This window comes from Silene latifolia, chromosome 4, assembly GCF_048544455.1.
Source record: "Silene latifolia isolate original U9 population chromosome 4, ASM4854445v1, whole genome shotgun sequence".
Taxonomy (NCBI): Eukaryota; Viridiplantae; Streptophyta; class Magnoliopsida; order Caryophyllales; family Caryophyllaceae; genus Silene; species Silene latifolia.
In genome coordinates this window covers 106,767,380-106,787,009 of record NC_133529.1, presented here as the reverse complement: position 1 = coordinate 106,787,009, position 19,630 = coordinate 106,767,380, and the positions used below count along the sequence as shown (strand labels likewise).

At 38.0% G+C, this 19,630-nt stretch overlaps 2 protein-coding genes across 2 annotated transcripts; one reads left to right on the top strand and one right to left on the bottom strand.

Annotated features, from left to right (window-relative positions):
- Window positions 1-4,828: 4,828 nt before the first annotated feature.
- Window positions 4,829-7,507, top strand: LOC141652385 (uncharacterized). The gene is made up of 2 exons (XM_074459848.1): window positions 4,829-5,005; window positions 5,704-7,507. Exons 1-2 carry the CDS (start codon window positions 4,906-4,908, stop codon window positions 7,317-7,319), a joined length of 1,716 nt encoding a protein of 571 aa, XP_074315949.1. The 5' UTR covers window positions 4,829-4,905; the 3' UTR covers window positions 7,320-7,507.
- A 320-nt stretch (window positions 7,508-7,827) lies between these two features.
- LOC141653755 (mitochondrial adenine nucleotide transporter ADNT1-like) lies at window positions 7,828-19,278 on the bottom strand. The gene is made up of 8 exons (XM_074461600.1): window positions 18,987-19,278; window positions 17,627-17,675; window positions 11,465-11,628; window positions 10,908-10,945; window positions 10,084-10,196; window positions 9,893-10,006; window positions 8,597-8,938; window positions 7,828-8,121 (listed from the first exon to the last, which is right to left on the bottom strand). Exons 1-8 carry the CDS (start codon window positions 19,130-19,132, stop codon window positions 8,038-8,040), a joined length of 1,050 nt encoding a protein of 349 aa, XP_074317701.1. The 5' UTR covers window positions 19,133-19,278; the 3' UTR covers window positions 7,828-8,037.
- Window positions 19,279-19,630: the final 352 nt, after the last annotated feature.

Sequence of the window (19,630 nt, the reverse complement as noted above, 5' to 3'; positions counted from 1 at the left end):
GAGAGGATAAATCCAAATGTATTTTGTGAAGTGATCAACAAAAATAACGTAATATTTGAAATTATCGTAAGAAAAGACAGACGAAGTCCAGACATCAGAAAATATCAAATAATCGAGGGGAGCACTGGAATGTAAATAAGAATCATAAAAAACGAGTTTGTGACTTTTATTAATATCGCAAGCATTACAATTTGAATAATCTAAAGACGGAATATTTAAAGAGTAATTGCTGCGTAGATAAGATATAATAGACTTTGATGGGTGTCCTAATTTGTGATGACAAGCAATGGATGGAGAGAGAAGACCGAGATGAGCTTGAGGAGACGGAGGATACCACAAATAGATGCCATCTTCAAGACTGCCTTGAAGGAGCACCTGACTCGTTGTGAGATCCTTGATTTGAAAAGCAGAAGAAGAAAACTCAATTTTAGCATTATTATCACGACAAAATTGAGAAACGGAAAATATTTTACGAGAGATGCGAGGTACATGTAAAACATTAAAAAATTTTAAGGAATTTGAGGAGGTATGAAAAGTGAAAGAACCAATAGCAGAAATAGAAAGGGATGTACCATCACCGATTATAACATCATCTGAGCCATTATATGGGGAGTGAAGGGAGAGGTTTGCTAGATCGTTGGTGATGTGGTGACTAGCACCACTGTCAACAATCCAAGGATGCGAGGTGGAGGGAATTGTTGCAGCAGCGGTGTGAAGTTGTGGCTGAGCAGGAGTGCGGTTTGTGGACCGGGAGGGGGAAAGGGTAAGTCAAGAAGGACGAGATTAGGAAAATCACGCTTGAACTTTCGACATAAGGTGAGGTAATGACCGGGAAATTTGCAGTACTGGCAGCGGCCTTTGAAAGGTGTTTGAGGCTCTGTTGAGGAGTTGGGTGTCGGTGTAGGAAGGAGAGGTGGCTGTGTGGAAGGACGAGAGTTAGAGCGAGGGTAATTGGGACGGATTTGAGCAGCCAAGGCGGTTATGGGGTAGGATGATGGAGGTGTAGTTTGTTTGATTGTGAGTTCGTGATTGATCAATTTTTCATGAAGAGTGTCGAAGGAAATTGTAGTGTCATGTGCTCGAACGGAATTGATCACAGGTTGATAGGTCGAGTCAAGGCCTCGAAGAACCTTGGCGATGATGTCTTCGACATCCATTGGCTTGCCGAGTGCTGCAAGTTTGTCAGTATAAGTTTTGATTTGGGTCATATAATCAGAGACGGAAAGATTGCCTTTTGAGAAGGAGTCAAGGGTGTCCTTGATTTGCAGGATATGACTCCTAGAGGGGTTGGCATATGTGTGAGCGAGAGTGAGCCATGCTTCACGAGAAGTAGTGGTGTTGGTGAGGAGGGATGCGATGTTGGTGGGTAGCATACCAATGAGAGCACCGAGAACAAGGCGATCTTGGCGCTGCCAAGTATGAAGGGCGGGGTTGCATTTGGTAGTTTTTGTGGTTTCATCAGTGAGGGTAGCGGGAGGTGCGAGATGGGTGTCATCAACAAATTTGAGAAGGTCATATCCAAAGAGGATATTCGAGATTTGGGTTTTCCAGCTAAAATATGTAAGAGGGGTGAGTTCTTTGCATTGAGATAGGTTGACATCATCGATGAAAGGTGTGTTAGGATCATTAGGGTTGGGAATTAGATTGCCATGAGGAGCCATGGAAAGGGAGGGATTACGGTTTGAAAGGGTGGGGAAGCCGAAAAAAATTGGTTGTATTGGTAAGACAGATCTTACAAGCTCGATACCTTGTTAGAATTGAGAAGGATTGATTTTGAATGAATGTGATGATTCAATTGATTCAAAATAGGTTACAATATTTATAGGATTACGTGTATATGATTTATAGAAAAGAAATAACCTATTTACCTAAACTATACACAAAAATAAATAAAGAAATAATTACAATAGATATAGAAAAAGTAAAGTAACGAGCAAGGCATAAATGATATAGCAATAGACGAAGATATGCTAATGATTAACAATGAGTTGATCTCAACATACCATTATTTTAGTTACAAAGCGTCTTGCTTGTGACGGGATAATCCCGTCACAAGCTGAAAACCTCTCACAAAAAGGGAGAGGGGACAAGGTGGGGCACCCCCATGTACTTTCCCACTCACCTCTCATGGGTATTTTATGAGAAGAAATGGTATCCATCACAAGGTTGTGAGTCTTGTGACGGATACAGGGGCGAGGCCAGAATTTTAATAATGGTGTAGCAAAACTAAGTCACTATTTTAAAATCGTTTTTTTTTTTACATACTATTTTAAAATCGCAAGAACTACTACTACTTATTATAACGGTTTCTTTGGCATATGATGTAACACCCCACGGTAATTGAAGAGGTCCATTGATAGGCTTAAATGACTAGTGCTTAAAGGGATTGAAAATACTACCCATATCAACAAAGTGCACTTTCTTTTATGGTCATCCATGCAAAAGAACTCCAAAGTTAAGCGTGCTTGGTTGGGAGTAGTCTTAAGATGGGTGACCTCCTGAGAAGGTTCCCGGGATGCGCATGAGTGAGGACAAAATGCGCTATAAAGGACTCGTGTTGATCTGTGAGCCATGTACACAGCCTGGTGAGCTATCATAAGTAACCGCTCCCGACCCGGTTTGGGCCGGGGTGTTACCATGAAGTACAATGTTGATCTATAATAACATTTTTATGCCGATACAATGTGAGACGGTATCATTATGTAAAAATACAACACATTTATTGAATAGCTTTTTTTTACAAATGAAGGACCGTCTTATTCTATAACTTGTGAGAAAATTAACAGTTAATGTATTATACAACTGGTTGTATATACATCTTATTCAATATAGTTGAGTTTTATTACAAAATTGTTGAGCTTTATTAACAAAATTATCGAGCTATGGTATAAAGTTATTGAGCTTACAGGAATAATTATTAAACTCGATAACTTTATAAAATAGCTCAATAACTTGTAAAATAACTCAATAGCTTTGTGTAAGAGCTCAACAACTTTTTGACGGTTGTACAATGCTATTATACAACTGGTTGTATGATAGTATTTGTGGAAAATTAATATATGGAGTAAATGATTTATAATTGTGATTAGTTAAGTACAGAGTACATACATGCGTTGATTCTAATTTGTGGTTTTCAATACCCTCTTCTTTTGCTATTACTCGTTAAATGAGATAATAATTATTATTCTTTGGGAATGGATTTCTAATTGCATTTAATATCATAGGATTAATAGACTTAAGCTTTGTGGCCTTTGAAAACCGTTACGCGCGAGAATCATCAAGCTTTTAATGAAAGAGATAATTAATTAGTCTTGATTATGGTGTATCAAATGAAAAATTGCTCATTAATTTTGTCTTGTATGGTGTAGCACTTGCTACACCATTCTTAAGCGTGGACTCGCCCTGGACGGATATCGCCGTCTCCAATGAGATTTTGTGTTTTAGTTAACAGTTGACTAACATTACACGTAAACACGATATGGTAGTCGGTAGACATTTGGAAATAACATACCAAGGGAGGGCCATTACTAATTTGCCATCGTACATTCACACTTGCTGTTCTGTTTTTGTAATTTAATTATGAAAATGATGTAATTATAACCGAGTAATTTGTAGTTGTACGTGGAAACCACTAAATATCTGATTTAGGGGAATCAGTCAAGTATGTGATAGTATATTGTTATATTATAAAAATCAAGCTGCATTCTGATCTTGCTTGATTATGGATTTATGGTTTTGTCTAATTGCCGCTGATATTTAATCTGCTACGTGCTCTGCCTTATTATGGCTTGCAATTTACGTTGCCATGTTACAATTTGTTTAGTATCTGTTAGAGAAAAATTCTGAATTATAATATATGTCTCACCAATGAAAATCTCACGTTTTATTTCACCAACTTTATTATTTATTAGGAAGTAATTAATTAAAATGATTGATTGATTGTGGCCTTTTATCTTTAATTCCATTTAGAATACGATGACTCATTTATATGTGAACTTCATGGACCAAAGAATTTTTCGAAATACCAATACTACGTCGAAACTCGAAAGGTCTTATTAACAAGTGTGATTTTTTACATTTTTTTTTAAATAAAATAAAAAATCAAAAGTCTATTTGGCCCTTCCAGACGGTCCGGATTTTCTCAATTTGCTCAAAAGAAATGGACGTCCATTTTCTATAAGCGGTCCAGATCAAATCTTGTGGTGATCCAACGCTTGTAATCGTTTCATAAAAATAAAGTTTTAATAAATGAAAAGAGAAAATATATATTAAAATATGAGTGTATTAGAGAGGAAATTGAGAGAGAAATTGAGAGGATCCAAATTACCCAGAACAACCGTTGATGTAAGCATGACTCATAATTGCATTTTCTCTAAAATATTTGTTTATTTATTAAATTAAATGTTTAGATGGTGGATATAAATGGTGGGAAATGGTAAAGATGATACTTTGGGGGTTCATCAACTTCCATTGTATCTCTCTCTATCATTTCTTAGGCTCTGCTTTATTGATTCATTTAAGCAGCCTCAACACAAATTGGTGTATGTATATTTCCTTTTGTTATGCTGTTTTATTTTCAACAATTGTTTCATTTCAATTTTCAAGTATGTTAATTTTGATTTGCTTAGTTTAGAGTTGACCAACTGCTTCCAGGTTGATAAACACCTAATTAATCCCATCATCTATATTGTACTCCATGTCTGTCTGTCTCTTCAAATGTAACAACAAAATGACAGTGAATGTCGATAAGTCTGGTGGCATATTCTGGATGATGCATATAATGTTATTCAAAACCCGAAAATAACTACGAATTTAACGAAATGTTTTTGTCTTATGATTTAATAATAATTCAGGTACTACTGATTCTTCTTGTATCTTAGACCCAAGTTGAAAAACAAGGTGAAAATGGCAAAGAAGAAACATGTTATCAGAGATTCAATGAAGTCCTTTTTTGATTATCACACTGATCCTGTCAAACATGAGCAACTCCAGGCCACCCGCAAAGGTACGCTCCCTCTCTCGCCCGCTTTTTATTACCCATCAAGTAAAATAACATGTCCATCATAATCAAGTACAAATGTAGAATGCAATCGGAAATATGCATTCTGTCTACATCATCTCTTCTTTATGCTATTTTTTGTGCAAATTCTGGCTATCTTTTCTTGCCTTAAGAGGATATACGTGTCTCCGGTCATTGGGTTCGCCCCTCTTATGTACCCAAAAAAAATGTCTCTGGTCGGTTACAAATATCTTCTAGGATAAGCCAACAAATTTTCCATATTTTCTTATGCTTGAATCAGCAACCATTTTGGACAAATATAAACAATTTTTAAAAAAAAAAAAGTGCATTTGGGGCCGGTCCCGACCAAGGCCGAGAAAAAACCAAACCAAAGTGTGCCAAATGCCCAAGACCAGAGAGGAAACCCTCTCCCCGGTCTAGCGAGGTCCAATCCCCAACTACGGCCAAGGCTATAACTGGAAAACGGAACTAGTGCTTAGAAAATTTATCATTTGTCCAAAAAACCGTAAATTCTGAAATTGCTTATGTGATCGTGTCCAACATTCCCTTCACCACATTATAGTGATCACAGTTTACTTTGAGTTCGCTTGATGCCTTGAATCTCGACTAGGCTCAAATAAATCTCGTGAGAAATCACCATCATCTTTTATGCCTGTACTAAAACAGACTTCTGTCTGTTGCAGATATGGAGGAGAAGAAAAATGAAATACTGAACATTGTTCAAAACGAAGGCGATAAAGAAGACTTAAAATCAGGGCCCCTTACTGAGCTCATCGAGGTTTTCCACAAACAATATGAATCACTTTACGCTCACTATGATCATCTCACTGGAGAATTAAAGGATAAAGTACACAAGCATCATCATGAGAATAAGGATTCCTCTTCCTCCTCCTCTGAATCAGATTCAGACTCGGACTCAGATCATTCCCCTAAGGAAAAGGGCATCAGAAACAGAAAACTAGAAGACGAAATCAGTAAAACCACAGACGGGCTCCGGCAAGAGCTTGAAGCAACAAAACTTGAAGTCGCATTATTTAAGAACCAGTTGGAGCTTGTCTGCAATGAGAAAAAGACTCTTGAGTCTGCATATGATGCAATAGTAAGTAAACTAATGAGTACTGAAAGAATAGCAGAAGAATTGAATTCCGAGAAGTCAAATCTTCTCGGAACTGAGATTGATCTCAAACAACAAATTGAGGAACTGATCAGGGATAAACATAATCTAGACATCGAAAACAGCAGTTTGAAACTGGAGCTAGACACTGTGACGAGGGAGAAAAAAGAAATGGAGGAACAGTTTGAAAGTAAAGTGATAGAGTTGGAGAAGATGGTTGAGGAGGTACCGGGATTGAAAACAAAGATTTCACAAGTTGAGATCTTATTGAAAGAGAGAGAAGACCAATTATCGTCCCTCCAACATAAACTGGAGATAGCACAAGTCGATGACTCTACCCAAGAAGCAGATGAGTTACCTGCTGAAAAAACTCAGCTGGAAGAACTTGAAGGCCATCTTCAAGAGGGCAGGCTAGATTTCGAAGAAGCACAAAGACAAATTAAGAAGCTCAAAAGAGACATGGAGAAGGCACGAAAGGAAGCAGATGTCGCCTTGGAGAAAACCCGCACAATGGAAGTACAACTTCGTTTGGCAAACCAAAAGATCCATGTAACAGAACAGGTATTGGCTGAGAAAGAAGAGGATTATAAGAATGCAAAAAATTTCCAAGAAGAGTGCAAACTTCTAGAATATAAGATCAGTAGACTTTTGGTAGCATTAGCAGCTAATGATAAAGCATATGGCGGAATGATCACGAATATCACGGAGAATGTGAGCAACTCAATAGCTGGAATGGAATATTTCACCAAGAAGTTTGAGGAAGATAATGGCAAGTTTTCAAGCAGAATCTACGACATTTCAGAAGAAATTCGAATAATGAAGCAGTTTTTGGCAGGAAAGAATACTGAAAGAGAGAAATTGGAGCAGCAGTTAAGGAATCTAACTGAAGAACTAGAGAAGGAGAGGGAATACGGGTTAACGGTGAAAGAGAAGTTGAGTAAGTTGAAAGTTGAGGTCGAAAAAGAACAGGTAGAAAAGGAGAAAGTAGTGGCAGCACTAAAGGAAGTGAAGCGGTCAAGAGAAGAGTTGGATGCACTTTTGACGAAGAAGAACGAGCAGGTACTGATCCTTGAAGATGAGAAACGAGAAGCCATAAGGCAACTTTGCCTGTGGAGCGGGAATTTGCAAAGTCGCTATGACGAAGTCAAGAACATGGTCGTGAAGTCGAGAATACAGAAACGATAGAGTAGATTGCCTTTGAAAAGGTTTTTTTTTTTTTTGCCATGACATCAAAATTGAGTTGATTGCTTTGATTGTTTCATTTATGTTCATAATGCAGTTTGTGTGTACAGTGAGTGATGTATGTATATCGACATGCTTTTTGAGGCAATGTCTGGATTTGTTATATGTTTAATCCAAAATTATACTACAAATTATTACTACAAGTCAGTCAAAAATTTCCTAGCACTATACGGACTCGCATGATAAATAAATACGGCGATAGCAAGTTCCATTGCCGCAAACCCGTTCCAAACTCTATTATTATTTATTTTTAAATCGTAGTTGTCGAAAAGCTGAACGATTTGAAATTAAAAAAATCGTCATTTTCTAAGCTCGTAAACCCGAGTTATGGCCTCTTCAAGTTTCAAAAATTGGGTATATCATGCAAAGTGTGAAGTCTCAGGGGTACCGCGTGAATTTTCCGATAAAATATAAAAAGAAAAAGCATAGCAGAGCAGGAAGACTACGGATATAGCAAACAAAAATCCCACAAATTGAGGGATATGCCATAAATGATTAATGCGGTAAGTAAAGTATGTCCTATAACATGTAGGACATCACCCAGACTACTCCGTGTACTTCCTTATTCGCATAAAACTTACTTATAAACCTCGCAAGTAAAAAAGGTGTGATCAATTGATTCACCTGCCCTACAAAATTTAACTAACAACAAATCTCTACTTCAATCTGAGATCCTCATTTCCACCCCGAGAAGATCTTTCACCACTTCATACGACACAAATGCTAGGGCAATTGATGGAACAACCTACAGATGATCACAATTTAGCATGTTAGCCAAATAACAAAATTATCAATTCCGCTTTCAGATCCATTAAATTCCTCACAAAATAATGCGTCCGTAATTTGTCAAAGCCAACAATTTACGTTATTCTTTTCAATCGCCTTTTACGTACACAGATACAAGTTGACTGGGAAATCATTTACATATTCTCCACCACAGAAAACATGCATACAAAGAAAATGTAAACTTTTGTCTAAGACAGGCCAAGATAGAATATTACCTCCATCCCAAATTTTATTGTTCTAATTTGGCCTTTGGTGGTCAGACAATGTCAATTTCGACCCACATTTTCTCACAATATAAAATAGTGACAATGTATGGTAAACATTAAATTAATTGTTTTTGAAGAATTGATTGTCAAAGTAGGCAAAGTCAAATGGAGACGATAAATTTGGAATGGAGGGAGTACAAAACTAGAGGAAGGAAAAAGTAAATTTACCTTCACTGAGTTCGGGACCAAACCCTTGTACAAGGCTCCAACACCCTCGTGTCTCACAGTTTTCCTGAATGCGTCAACCATGCCTGTATATTCAAGGGGCACCTTTCTTCCATCACCAGTAATAACCGTGGATGCGTCTTTCCAACCAACCATCTGCATTCTTCGACGAATAACATCTAGGGGATACGCTACAGTCTGACCAACAGTTCCAGCGGCAGCACCACATGCAAGTCTTGTAGTCACACTTAGTTCATTGTCCTGGACTAGGCCAAGTGGGTTTTCCTTGACCAAATAGTCCTTCAAGGATTCATATACGGCAAAGTTGAGACCCACGTATGGTATCTGAAGAGAGAACGGATCTTTAGGGACGTCGACAAAAATACACAATTAATCCAAGAGGAATTTTACCCATGTCTGTGATTGGTGCGGTGCATGTATACATCAAATGTTAAGAAATAACAAGTCATAGTAACAACACAAGTAACAAAAGCTTCAACTTGCCAAAACAATAGTATTACTTCAACAAGAAACAGAAACGAGCACACAATTCTTTGGAGAAACTGTTTCTCTCAAATTATGGTTACATCATTTTTATGCATCGTTTAAAACATGGCCACGACACCGATATACTACCTAATACCTACCGCGGCTGCATTTTACCACATTTCGTGAGATTAGGCCATGAAAACTAATAAGCAACTGTGAGTCTGTGACCAATATGGAGATTTAATACTATTGTTTAGGTGCCAACTTATTTCTCCATAACCAGAATTGAAAAAAAGAAAGCACGGTTGCAGTCCCGTTTTATGACAAGAGAATAACAAAATTGAACACTGGTACTTTCAGATCACCTGTCATAAAGTAGCTTAAATAGCTTAGAATAGTGAAATCTAGGGCTCAGTAAGGGTTTGATTGGATATATTGCACACCTCAAAATGCGAAAATATAGAAAAAAAAAAGTGAAAAACAAAAGGGGAGTGCAATATAATACAAAAGTTAAGGTAGACTTATAGGTTTTAAAATCGAAGTCCGGATTTCTTTTATAAAAACTTGGAGAATAAAGATTAAAACGATTTTGAAAATCGAAGTAAAACTTAAAGGTGAACCAAGTATTAATATATAACAAAGTTGTTGGTAAGAACGTATAATAAATCCGAAAACAACATAATACACAAGAGAAAATGCACATAACAATAAACCATGAAGAACTTCCACTTAGGTCAAACATACATGCAACCTTATTACACAAGTTGGATTGATTTCAATCCTGTAGTTAACAGTTCACATAGTACTTACCACACCAATAACAGAAGGGAGCCATCCTTTGTACAGAGCCCGGGCACCCTCTTCACGGAATACAGTTGTGAGAGCATGGTAAATACCTCTGTATTGTTGAGGTGATTTATCTGTCTGTAAAAGAAAACGATGAGAGCTTAATACGCTGTGATTTTCTACAACAACCAGTGCAAAAAAATTCAGTATCATACCTGAACAGTTAGCCGACCTCGTACCATATCCATTGGGTAAGTTGCCGACATGGCAATGATACCAGCACAAGCTCCAGCCCCAAGACGCAACAGAGGATTCAGTTCAGCATTCTCTGCAGAGCACAATGCCAAGAAGTAGTTTTTCTAGGAATAATTCACCATAATGCAATCAACTAGAAATCTAAGATATATTGAATTACATCTTTAAAGAGAATAGCACGACTGTTGATCTGAAAAATGCTTAAACCTCTTTACATGATAAATCTAGAGCACGTTATTCACACAAGATTTCTTTCATTTGACCTTTTAAACCCCTTTCCACCTCCAAATAACCGACAACTAAGTAAATCTTTAAAATATCAACTCTTAAATCTTTACATCCCTAAATAATTCATTGCTGATGCACACAATACAGAAAATCAAAGGTATTGCATCAGATGTCACATGCCCAACGAAACTGCCAGCGACTTTATGATCTACTCCAACGTGAAAACTATGGGCTATCTAATCGATAAAGATAAAAAGAAACAGCAACTGCATAAAATAATACTCCCTCCAATTCTCTTTGTTGTTCCCTCTTTCCTTTTCCATTCAATTCAGGTTTTGATCCCTCTTTCCTTTTTTGGACAACTTTGTGTAGTCCAAAATCGATTTGATGTGGGGTCATGTGTATTGTGTGGTCCAAATTGATTCTCTTATTTCTTATGCCCAAAAGAAAGGAGAACAACAAAGAGAATAGGAGGGAGTATTTGTCAAAGACAACAATGGTAGCCCAGAACAGGAGTAGAGGCGCTGTATGCAACAGAAATGGCACATGCTCATACCATTTCCAGTTTGCTGCTGATAAAGCCACAGAATTCCCCTGTTCAACGAAAACAATGTCATCAGTGATTTCAAAAGAACCATCTTAACAAATAACTCCGACCCAATTATTTATTACAGAAAGCGCTTCATTTTATGAGTCCATTCCCTAGCTAAAAGATAGATTGTAAAAGGCTAAAAATGTCAGTCTCCTCCAACAAGGCTCCTAGATGCTATTCAGTTTGAGCTTTAGGCAAATACATACACATCACACATATTTGTTCCATCGATGTAGCAAAACCATGGAAATGTAGCTAAACCATGCCAAACAGATACAACAATCTACTCCCTCTGTCCCAGTCTATAGTTTACACTTTCCTTTTTACCTTAATAATCGTGTATAAAGCAAGTGTAAGCTATGTAGTGGGACGAAGGGAGTAGTTTCTTAAATATCCATCACCAACTGTCTGCCAATGGATCATGATGACTCAGAAAGCAAGTAACAACAGAACAAGATTACAACAATGAGCAGCAAACATAAAATATTATGTACTTAGAAGTAATAAGACACATTACATACTTGGATGCCTGCTCGTAACTAAAGAACTTGACAGCTGAATTTGGAACAATACGGGCACAGTTTGTACCGTTGCCTTTGAACAGACCACGGAGTCCTTCCGTCTGCCAAATATATTTCAAACCCTGTATAGTTCCATTGTATTTGATGCTGTGAGGATTCTGAACCTGAGAATCACAACAAAAGAAACATAATGTAAAATGAAATACTACTCACCATCAAAACAGCTAACAAAGTGAAATTCAACAAAAGTCAAAAATATGAGGAAGTAGCTAGCATTTATGGGATCAGTATTGAGTTTCAAAAGGAGCCCACCAGTTACTAAATCTAAAATACAAATGTGGGCAAAACATGATTCTAATTCCAAACATTTATATGTGACGAGTATGATACGAATAATACAGAACTTGCCATATATATTACCAGAAAGGACAAGATGTCAGCAGCAACAAACCAAATCATCACAAAAGGAGAGCTGACAGGGCAACAGTCACCAGGGAGAGGAACCTATGAGGTTCTAGAAGACCATGTGGACACATCAGGGAATGTGGAAATGATTTACCAGCTAGAACTAGAGCATATCTTCTATTTAGTCTGTACTGCAGTTGTCCTTACCATTACAGCTCATAGTTGTACTAGACCTAGCATTAGCCGCTGCAATTTTAGCTATAAATAAGCTCTCTTAGTGGATAGGAGGATATGTCATCAATTGTATTCTCAATTTCTCATTTCCCAATCATAATATCAATCTTTCAGTCCCCTTAAATCTTCTCGGAGTTTTTTCCCCTTTCAGTTATCCTCTGAGTTATATTACTGCATTCCCATAATTTGTCCTTAACATAGGACTACCCCTGTTTTGGACTACCTATGTAGTCAGAATTGAAAAGGAATAAGGACATCCCTAACGTATAACCTCTGCAAAAAAAAAATATGGAGTAGATTACTTGGCGAAAACTGAAAGACTTCTACACTTCAGATTCTTGTTCCAGCAATCAGAGTCCTGCTGCTCTAAATGCCAACAAGGGAAATTATTTGGTGTATTCACCAGCCCTAAACAAAGGCTTCTTCCTGTAAATAACCCAATCGTCCTCATTACAGACTAATGCAAGATACCTCTTCACGTAGTAATCACGCCCGTGAAATTGAAAAAAGTGAAAGCCTTCAACAAACTACGAGACTTCACTATCATCTATATCTGTATAACTACAATTGAATAGCACTTTCAGCCCATAAATAAATAAGTAGCCTAGTGTTCATTCAAAGAATGGCATATCATCTATTTGCAAAATCTAATTCAATCAGACACCAAATGGCTGTGCATCAATTAGTTCTAGGGACATTCCTTACATCCTCTAGCTGATACACTGGTAAGATATGAAGATTCAGTCAAGCGATAGACCATTATTGATTTAAAGAAAGACGGGAACTTTTGCCAAAACAATAAAGCATCAGCCACAAAACAGTTGACCATAAGTTTACACTCTCAACTCTATATCCCCCTGGCTTATGAACACATGAAGGTGTAACAACAATCTCCAGCAAAAATTCTTTTCACTCTCTTTAATAAAAAGCCTTTTAGAATCTTCAATTAAAATATGCAAAGCATCTTTTATTATAGAACAGGGTTCGAAAGTGGTTGCATATAAGTCTCACTAAAGTAGCTTGAAACTTGAAAGTGCTTTACAAAAATAGTAGACGATTACTAGAACCTAGAAGTTACATGACTAAGGCCATGTTCTTTTGGACTTAAGTCACCCTCTTTAAGTTAATTTCAGCAAAATTAAGTTAAGTTCAGAAAAGTTCAGCTCTTATAAGTTAAGTAAAATTAAGTTCAGCAAAAAAGCTCAACAAAATTAAGTTTAGTTCAGAAAAATTAAGCTCTAAAAGTTGAGCAAAATTAGAAGTTTCATAATATTGACGAGTTTTAAAAAAAGACTTTTGTTCAAATCGATTGTATAAACAATCCGAGATTAATTATTATCTATATTTAAAAAAAAAAAAACATTTATTTCTACCGCATTCCTACCTATCCAGCAGACCCCCACCCATAAAAACAAGTGTTTCACTCCTCTACTCAAAAACATTTAGCAAGGCAATGGATTTATTATTCTATATTTAAAAAAGCGTGTTTGATAAAAAGTGGAAACAAGCTATGTACAAAGTGCGAAATAACATAGTCAAAAACATTTGACGAGGCAATGAATTTGACGGGGTGAGCTCAAATGAAGATGAAGAAAGTGACGGGGAAAATGAAAATATGGAACTAGTCAACTGGAAGATTAGAAAGAAAAGTAATACGAGTATGTGATTTACTTTTTATTTTTATGTATTAGATAGTGTACAAACATACTAATTTATATAAAGGAATATTTTATTATCTTTACTTGTGTTTCAAACTAACACTTATACTAAGAAGTATTTTATTATCTTTACTTGTGTTTCAAGCTAATACTAGTACTAAAATACTACTACTACTACTACTACTACTAGTACTAGTGTACACGTGGTAGTGAGCACCCGGTCGATAGCTACACACACTACGGTAGGTGCTTAGATTCATAGTCTGCCCCAACCTAGAAATAGTCAAAATGGGAACCAGGAACCTAGGAAGCATCGTGCTGAGACTCCCATAATGCCACCTAGGAAGCATCGTGCTGAGACTCTAGGAAGCATCGTGCTGAGACTCCCATAATGCCACCTGCCGCAGAGTCAAAAAGAAAACAAAACAGAGTCTGATATACCAACAACTTTCGCGAAATACATATCTGTCAATTTCTTCATAAGTTTAGGAGCAGCGATTTCACTAGGATCGTGTAGAAGATCAGAATTCGTGGTCAAAGCATCATCAAAAGTAGGGACAACAACAATGATACCAGAGACGAGTTTAGCCTGCAACAACGGATGCAAACGGGATGCCAGAAAGGCATAATGTAGGACATCCCCAGTAGCATAAACCCCCCAAAATGAAAAGGGAAGGTGGCAAGCCGCCAATGCCAATCACCAAAACCAGACGCAGTGACAATACGTTCCATGAACGAAGTGCCGCATCAAAAAGAAAGCTGAGCCGACCCAAAGACTACAGGGCAAAGTAAAGTTTAGAAATACCAAGACAAGCCCGAAGCAACTTCCACTATGGGTCATCAATCCTCGCGACAGAATCCATAAGCTCTATGGTCCTAGTCACTCTCTTCGTCACAAGGTCGCTTGTCGAAAACAGGGCACACAGTGACAGGACCACCCACCAGAACTCTAACACCATGCAAAGGTCTAGTAGTAGAGGGGGGAAAACACCAAGAAGCCAGGAATCGAGGACCATCCTCCATAAGCAGATCTACAACCTTCCCCAGGACCAAAAGTGTCCCCAACAATAGTGCCATCATCTAAGTACCAAACCTAGAGTCTCCCTCTCTGATCTTACACACCAAAGCACAAAAAGCACAGGGCCCAAAGGATTAACCATGCTGAACCCCGACAAGACCATAAGCTATGCTCCCCATAATACGGCCAAGCAGGACTAGAGTAACGAAACTCCACCCATCGGGATAGAACGAGCAGTGACGCAAACTTTGTGTAATAGAGGCGACCATGTTACACAGTTTGCGTCACCGCTCGTTCTATCCCGATGGGTGGAGTTTCGTTACTCTAGTCCTGCTCGGCCGTATTATGGGGAGCATAGCTTATGGTCTTGTCGGGGGTTCAGCATGGTTAATCCTTTATTCTTTGGGCCCTCTGCTTTTTGCTTTGGTGTGTAAGATGAGAGAGGGAGGCTCTAGGTTTGGTACTTAGATGATGGCACTATTGTTGGGGACACTTTTGGTTGTGGGGAAGGTCGTACATCTGCTTATGGAGGATGGTCCTCGACTCCTGGCTTCCTGGTGTTTTCCCCCCTCTATTGCTAGACCTTTGCATGGTGTTGGTGTTAGAGTTCTGGGTGGTCCTGTCACTGTGTGCCCTGTTTTTGACAAGCGACCTTGTGACGAAGAGAGTGACTAGGACCATAGAGCTTATGGATTCTGTCGCGAGGATTGATGACGCATAGTGGGAGTTGCCTCGGGCTTGTCTTGGTATTTCTAAACTTTACTTAGCCTTGTGCACGTGTCTTTGGGGCGGCTCAGCTTTCTTTTTGATGCGGCACTTCGTTCATGGAACGTATTGTCACTGCGTTTGGGCTTGGGCTTGGGGATTGGCATTGGCGGCTTGCCACCTTCCCTTTTCATTTTGGGGGGTTTATGATACTGGGGATGTCCTACATTATGCCTTTCTGGCATCCCGTTTGCAGTCTGTTGTTGCTTGTTGCAGGCTAAACTCCTACGTCACTGGTATCATTGTTATCCCTACTTTTGATGATGCTTTGACCACGAGTTATGATCTTCTACGCGATCCTAGTGAAATCGCTGCTCCTAAACTTATGAAGAAATTGGCAGATATATATTTCGCGAAGGTTGCTGGTACATCGGACTTTGTTTTCTCTTTGACTCCGTGGGAGGTGGCATTATGATTATCACTCCTCTCCTCGGATTGGTTGCATGGAGTTCCTAGTTCCATCCATTTCCTGGGTTGGGGCAGACTATGAATGATTATGAATGGAAGGACCTACCATAGTACGCTTAGGCCTTAGCTATCGATTGGGTGTTTCATTGTTCACGGTGCTGCCGCATTATGATGATAATCATAATCATCGTCATCATAAGGATAACGATAAGGATAATAAGAAAATTAAATTAAGTTAATTTAAGTTAATTTAAGTTAAGATTCTTTCAATTCAGAAAAGTTATGCTCTTATAAGTTCAGTTCAGAAAATTAAGTTCAGCAAAATTAAGTTTAGAAAAGTTCGACAAAATTAAGTTCAGAAAAGTTAGCAAAATTAAGTTAAGTTAAGCAAAATTAAGTTAAGTTTAGAAAAATTAAGTTAAGTTCACCAACTTCAAGTCCAAAAGAACATGGCCTAAGAAGACACAAGCTAGAGTAAAATGGAAGGCAAAATGAAGAATATGGTACAAAAACAAGAAACCCTTAGGGGTCGCTCGGGATGAGAGTATTATTAGGAAAGTAATAGAACTTAAAATGAGAAGAAAGAGGAGATTGGGGGATAGTAGGACCAGCTAAGAGGGTGGGCCTCATAACCGAAGGGACCCTTAAATACATTATCAATGAATACAAATCATTTGTTACATTTTGGCCAAGTAGGAAGTTGATCAATTATTCAACATGGATTTTGGGGTTCCAACCCTATGGGTTGTCTTCTAATGTCATGCGTTTTAAGTCTAACTAGTTTTTATATCAAAACGTTTCATCTCCAAACATTAACTAGTAGTGTTATCCCACTTTTGTATTTTCCAAGTCAATTTTATTTTCAATGTAAAAAATAAGTACTCCATGATTTTAAATATCTCATTTTTCGAAAAAAAAAAAAAAAAAAAAAAAGGTCTAAAGCAACCCACGAGCCATCCGGATTAGTAATGTAAGAAGTGTTAATAATATGTAACTGTATCTGCTTCACATCTACAACGACCTCTAGTGAAAATTATAACTCCCTCCCTCCGTCCCACTCAATTGTTGTCCTTTGGTTTTGGCACAAAGACCAGGAAAAGAGGAGGGGGCCAATTACTAAATGACAAGTACTAAATGACAAGTAGACCAAATTGAGTGTGAATGATCAAATTGCTCATAAAGTTCATTCTTAAAATAAAAAAGACAACAATTAAAGACACCCCGAAATGGAATAAGACAACAAATGACCGGGACAGAGGGAGTAGCTTATTTTAATTTTGTGCAACGATCATAAAATTCTTGGTAGGCTAATTAGAAATATCAATTTGTTTATTATTTGGGACCGTTTCTACATCACGCCTAGTGCCCCAAAACCTCCAAAATACCTCTGGTGGTTAGTGGTGGTTGTGGACTGTGGAGGATGGAGGATGGAAAGAGGAGGTGAGGGAGAAATTATTACCCCATATAGGGGTAATGCATTACTTAGCGAAGAGGTGGGTGACTATTCCGGTATTCCCGCCATAAAGAAATAACGATTGCCCTTGTTTCTTCGTTTCCACCATACCACTTTCCACCATTTTTTAGTTCATTTGAGCATATTAATCCCCTAATAATTACTCTCATCCCAAGTGAGCCCTTAATGATGAAAGCAATAATGGTATAATGGTGACCAACCTGCAGCAAAATCTTCAACCGTTCTAGAGGAGCAACTGCCGTACGTGATCTGCAAAAGGGGGGGAAAAAGATGTTTGAGGAGTACTAGTCTACTACACAAAATTCCAGAAGTATATCAAAATTCAATATCAAAACAGACTTCACAAAACACTCTTATCACCTCTTGTGCCCAACACTCCATCATGGTACGACACTTAAATACTTCATTTTAAGCCAAACTAAGAGCAATTTTCACAAAATTGCTTAGCTCGACCCATGGACAAACAGGCGTGTACGGCACTACCGATTCTGAGTAACAGGCTGGACAGCCTGATTATGTTGACTGTCACACAAAACAAGTAAGAGCTCCTAAAAAAATTATTCAATAATTGACTTGACACGTTTCTGTAACTTCTCAAATCTCAAATGTATGTTCATTCTCTGGTATCCTCCCCACAAAAACCATTAAAAAAAATAAATCAAGGTCAAATAATTAAGATAGCCAACACATGGTAGGTATTAGTGCAGCTTTATGTGTGTCGCCTGAAAGAGCACATGTTCTCTTGGATATACCATCCAAGATCTGTGATCTCAGAAAAGTGCAAAGTGAATACAGTTACAGGCCCTTAACTAAATGAGACTGGAAACAGAAGTGCGCTGCCTCAAAGAATCCTAAGAAGCTCGAAGCACTGCTGCCAGTATTTCCAATTAGAGTAAAAATTTCGGAGACTGTAAGAGATAGTTATCCAATGTAACGTTTGCAACGGTTCTTCATGGGCGTCCTTCCACAGTTCTAAAAATTCCCTCGAACAAGAAATACGAATCAAGATCTAAACTTTTTGCATTCACTCTTTTACCCTCAAAAGATCTATGAATCACATTCAACCTGTTACCACATAGTTACTGCTCCATACATACCCATTAAAAACCAAATTTTTCTCCAAATTTATCTCATGGGCCCGTTGAGCGTTAAATTAAGCTATTTCACCGTGCAGTTTAGCTTCTAGGTCGTTTGTTTCTTCTACAGTGACAATGTGCCCCGAACAAGCCAAAGACACTACAGTTCTTCGATAAACTTAATTCATTTTCTGTCACCACAGATAACAGAAATAGTTTTTTTATCTACTTATACATTGATTTTTCAATACAAAATGCTACGCTAGTTAGATCATTTAGTAAACAGAATTAAAATTAAAGGATCTAAACATTATTAAACGCATCAATCAACGAAAACTGGGAACCGCAGTCGACTTGACTTATTTTCCTCTCACAATTGTAAACTAAACTACTTTACTAAACTATTGACGGAGACGGAGGGAGTACAGTCAAAAGAAAAAAAAAACATTAAAAGAGGAAAATGAAAAGGAAGAGAAGAACATACACAGCACCGGCGATGCCGCCGGCAGCAAGGGACTTAGAAATGGAAAGAAGAGCGTAATTAGGAGACTTAACGACCTTTTCAGTCGATAAATTCACGACCGCCGACACCGCACTTTGTCCTCTTTGATTCACTTCTTCCGACGCCATTTTTATTTGCTGATCAATTCACTCTACTCTTTCCGCCTGCACTTCTTTTCCTTTTTATTAGGTCAAAAATCTTATGTTGTCCCGAGCGACTCTCACTGTAGCCCCCGGCAAAATTGACTCACCCAAATCACTCGACTCGACAACTCGTACCTAATTCAACACCCAAATTCAAGATCCAAACTTGATCCAAACCCGAATTGACTCGGCTCAATATAACCTGACTAAAATGTGTGATTGTTTTAAATTTGATTATTATTCATAAAAAACTTAATAATAGTTATCACAGAAAGGACTCGTGCCCTAAATGATCTGGCCACCGGGATGAGCTTTATGGCTAATTTGTTCGACCCGAAGTCTGCGAACACGAAATTGATCTGACCCGAACTCACATAGCCCCAACCCGACCCGGTTGATCTGTTTATTGGGTCTACGACCACTAGTGCTTACACTCAAACGGAGACTTCATTATTATAGGGTACGCTTTTATTTTTAACAACT

Coding starts and splice junctions, on each gene's coding strand:
- LOC141652385 (XM_074459848.1), top strand. CDS start 4,906: ATGGCAAAGAAGAAACATGTTATCAGAGATTCAATGAAGTCCTTTTTT. Junction 5,006..5,703: donor ACTCCAGGCCACCCGCAAAG/GTACGCTCCCTC, acceptor TGTCTGTTGCAG/ATATGGAGGAGAAGAAAAAT.
- LOC141653755 (XM_074461600.1), bottom strand. CDS start 19,132: ATGGCGTCGGAAGAAGTGAATCAAAGAGGACAAAGTGCGGTGTCGGCG. Junction 11,629..17,626: donor GGTTGAAGATTTTGCTGCAG/GTTGGTCACCAT, acceptor TGTGATTCTCAG/GTTCAGAATCCTCACAGCAT. Junction 8,939..9,892: donor TCCCTTCTGTTATTGGTGTG/GTAAGTACTATG, acceptor TTCTCTCTTCAG/ATACCATACGTGGGTCTCAA.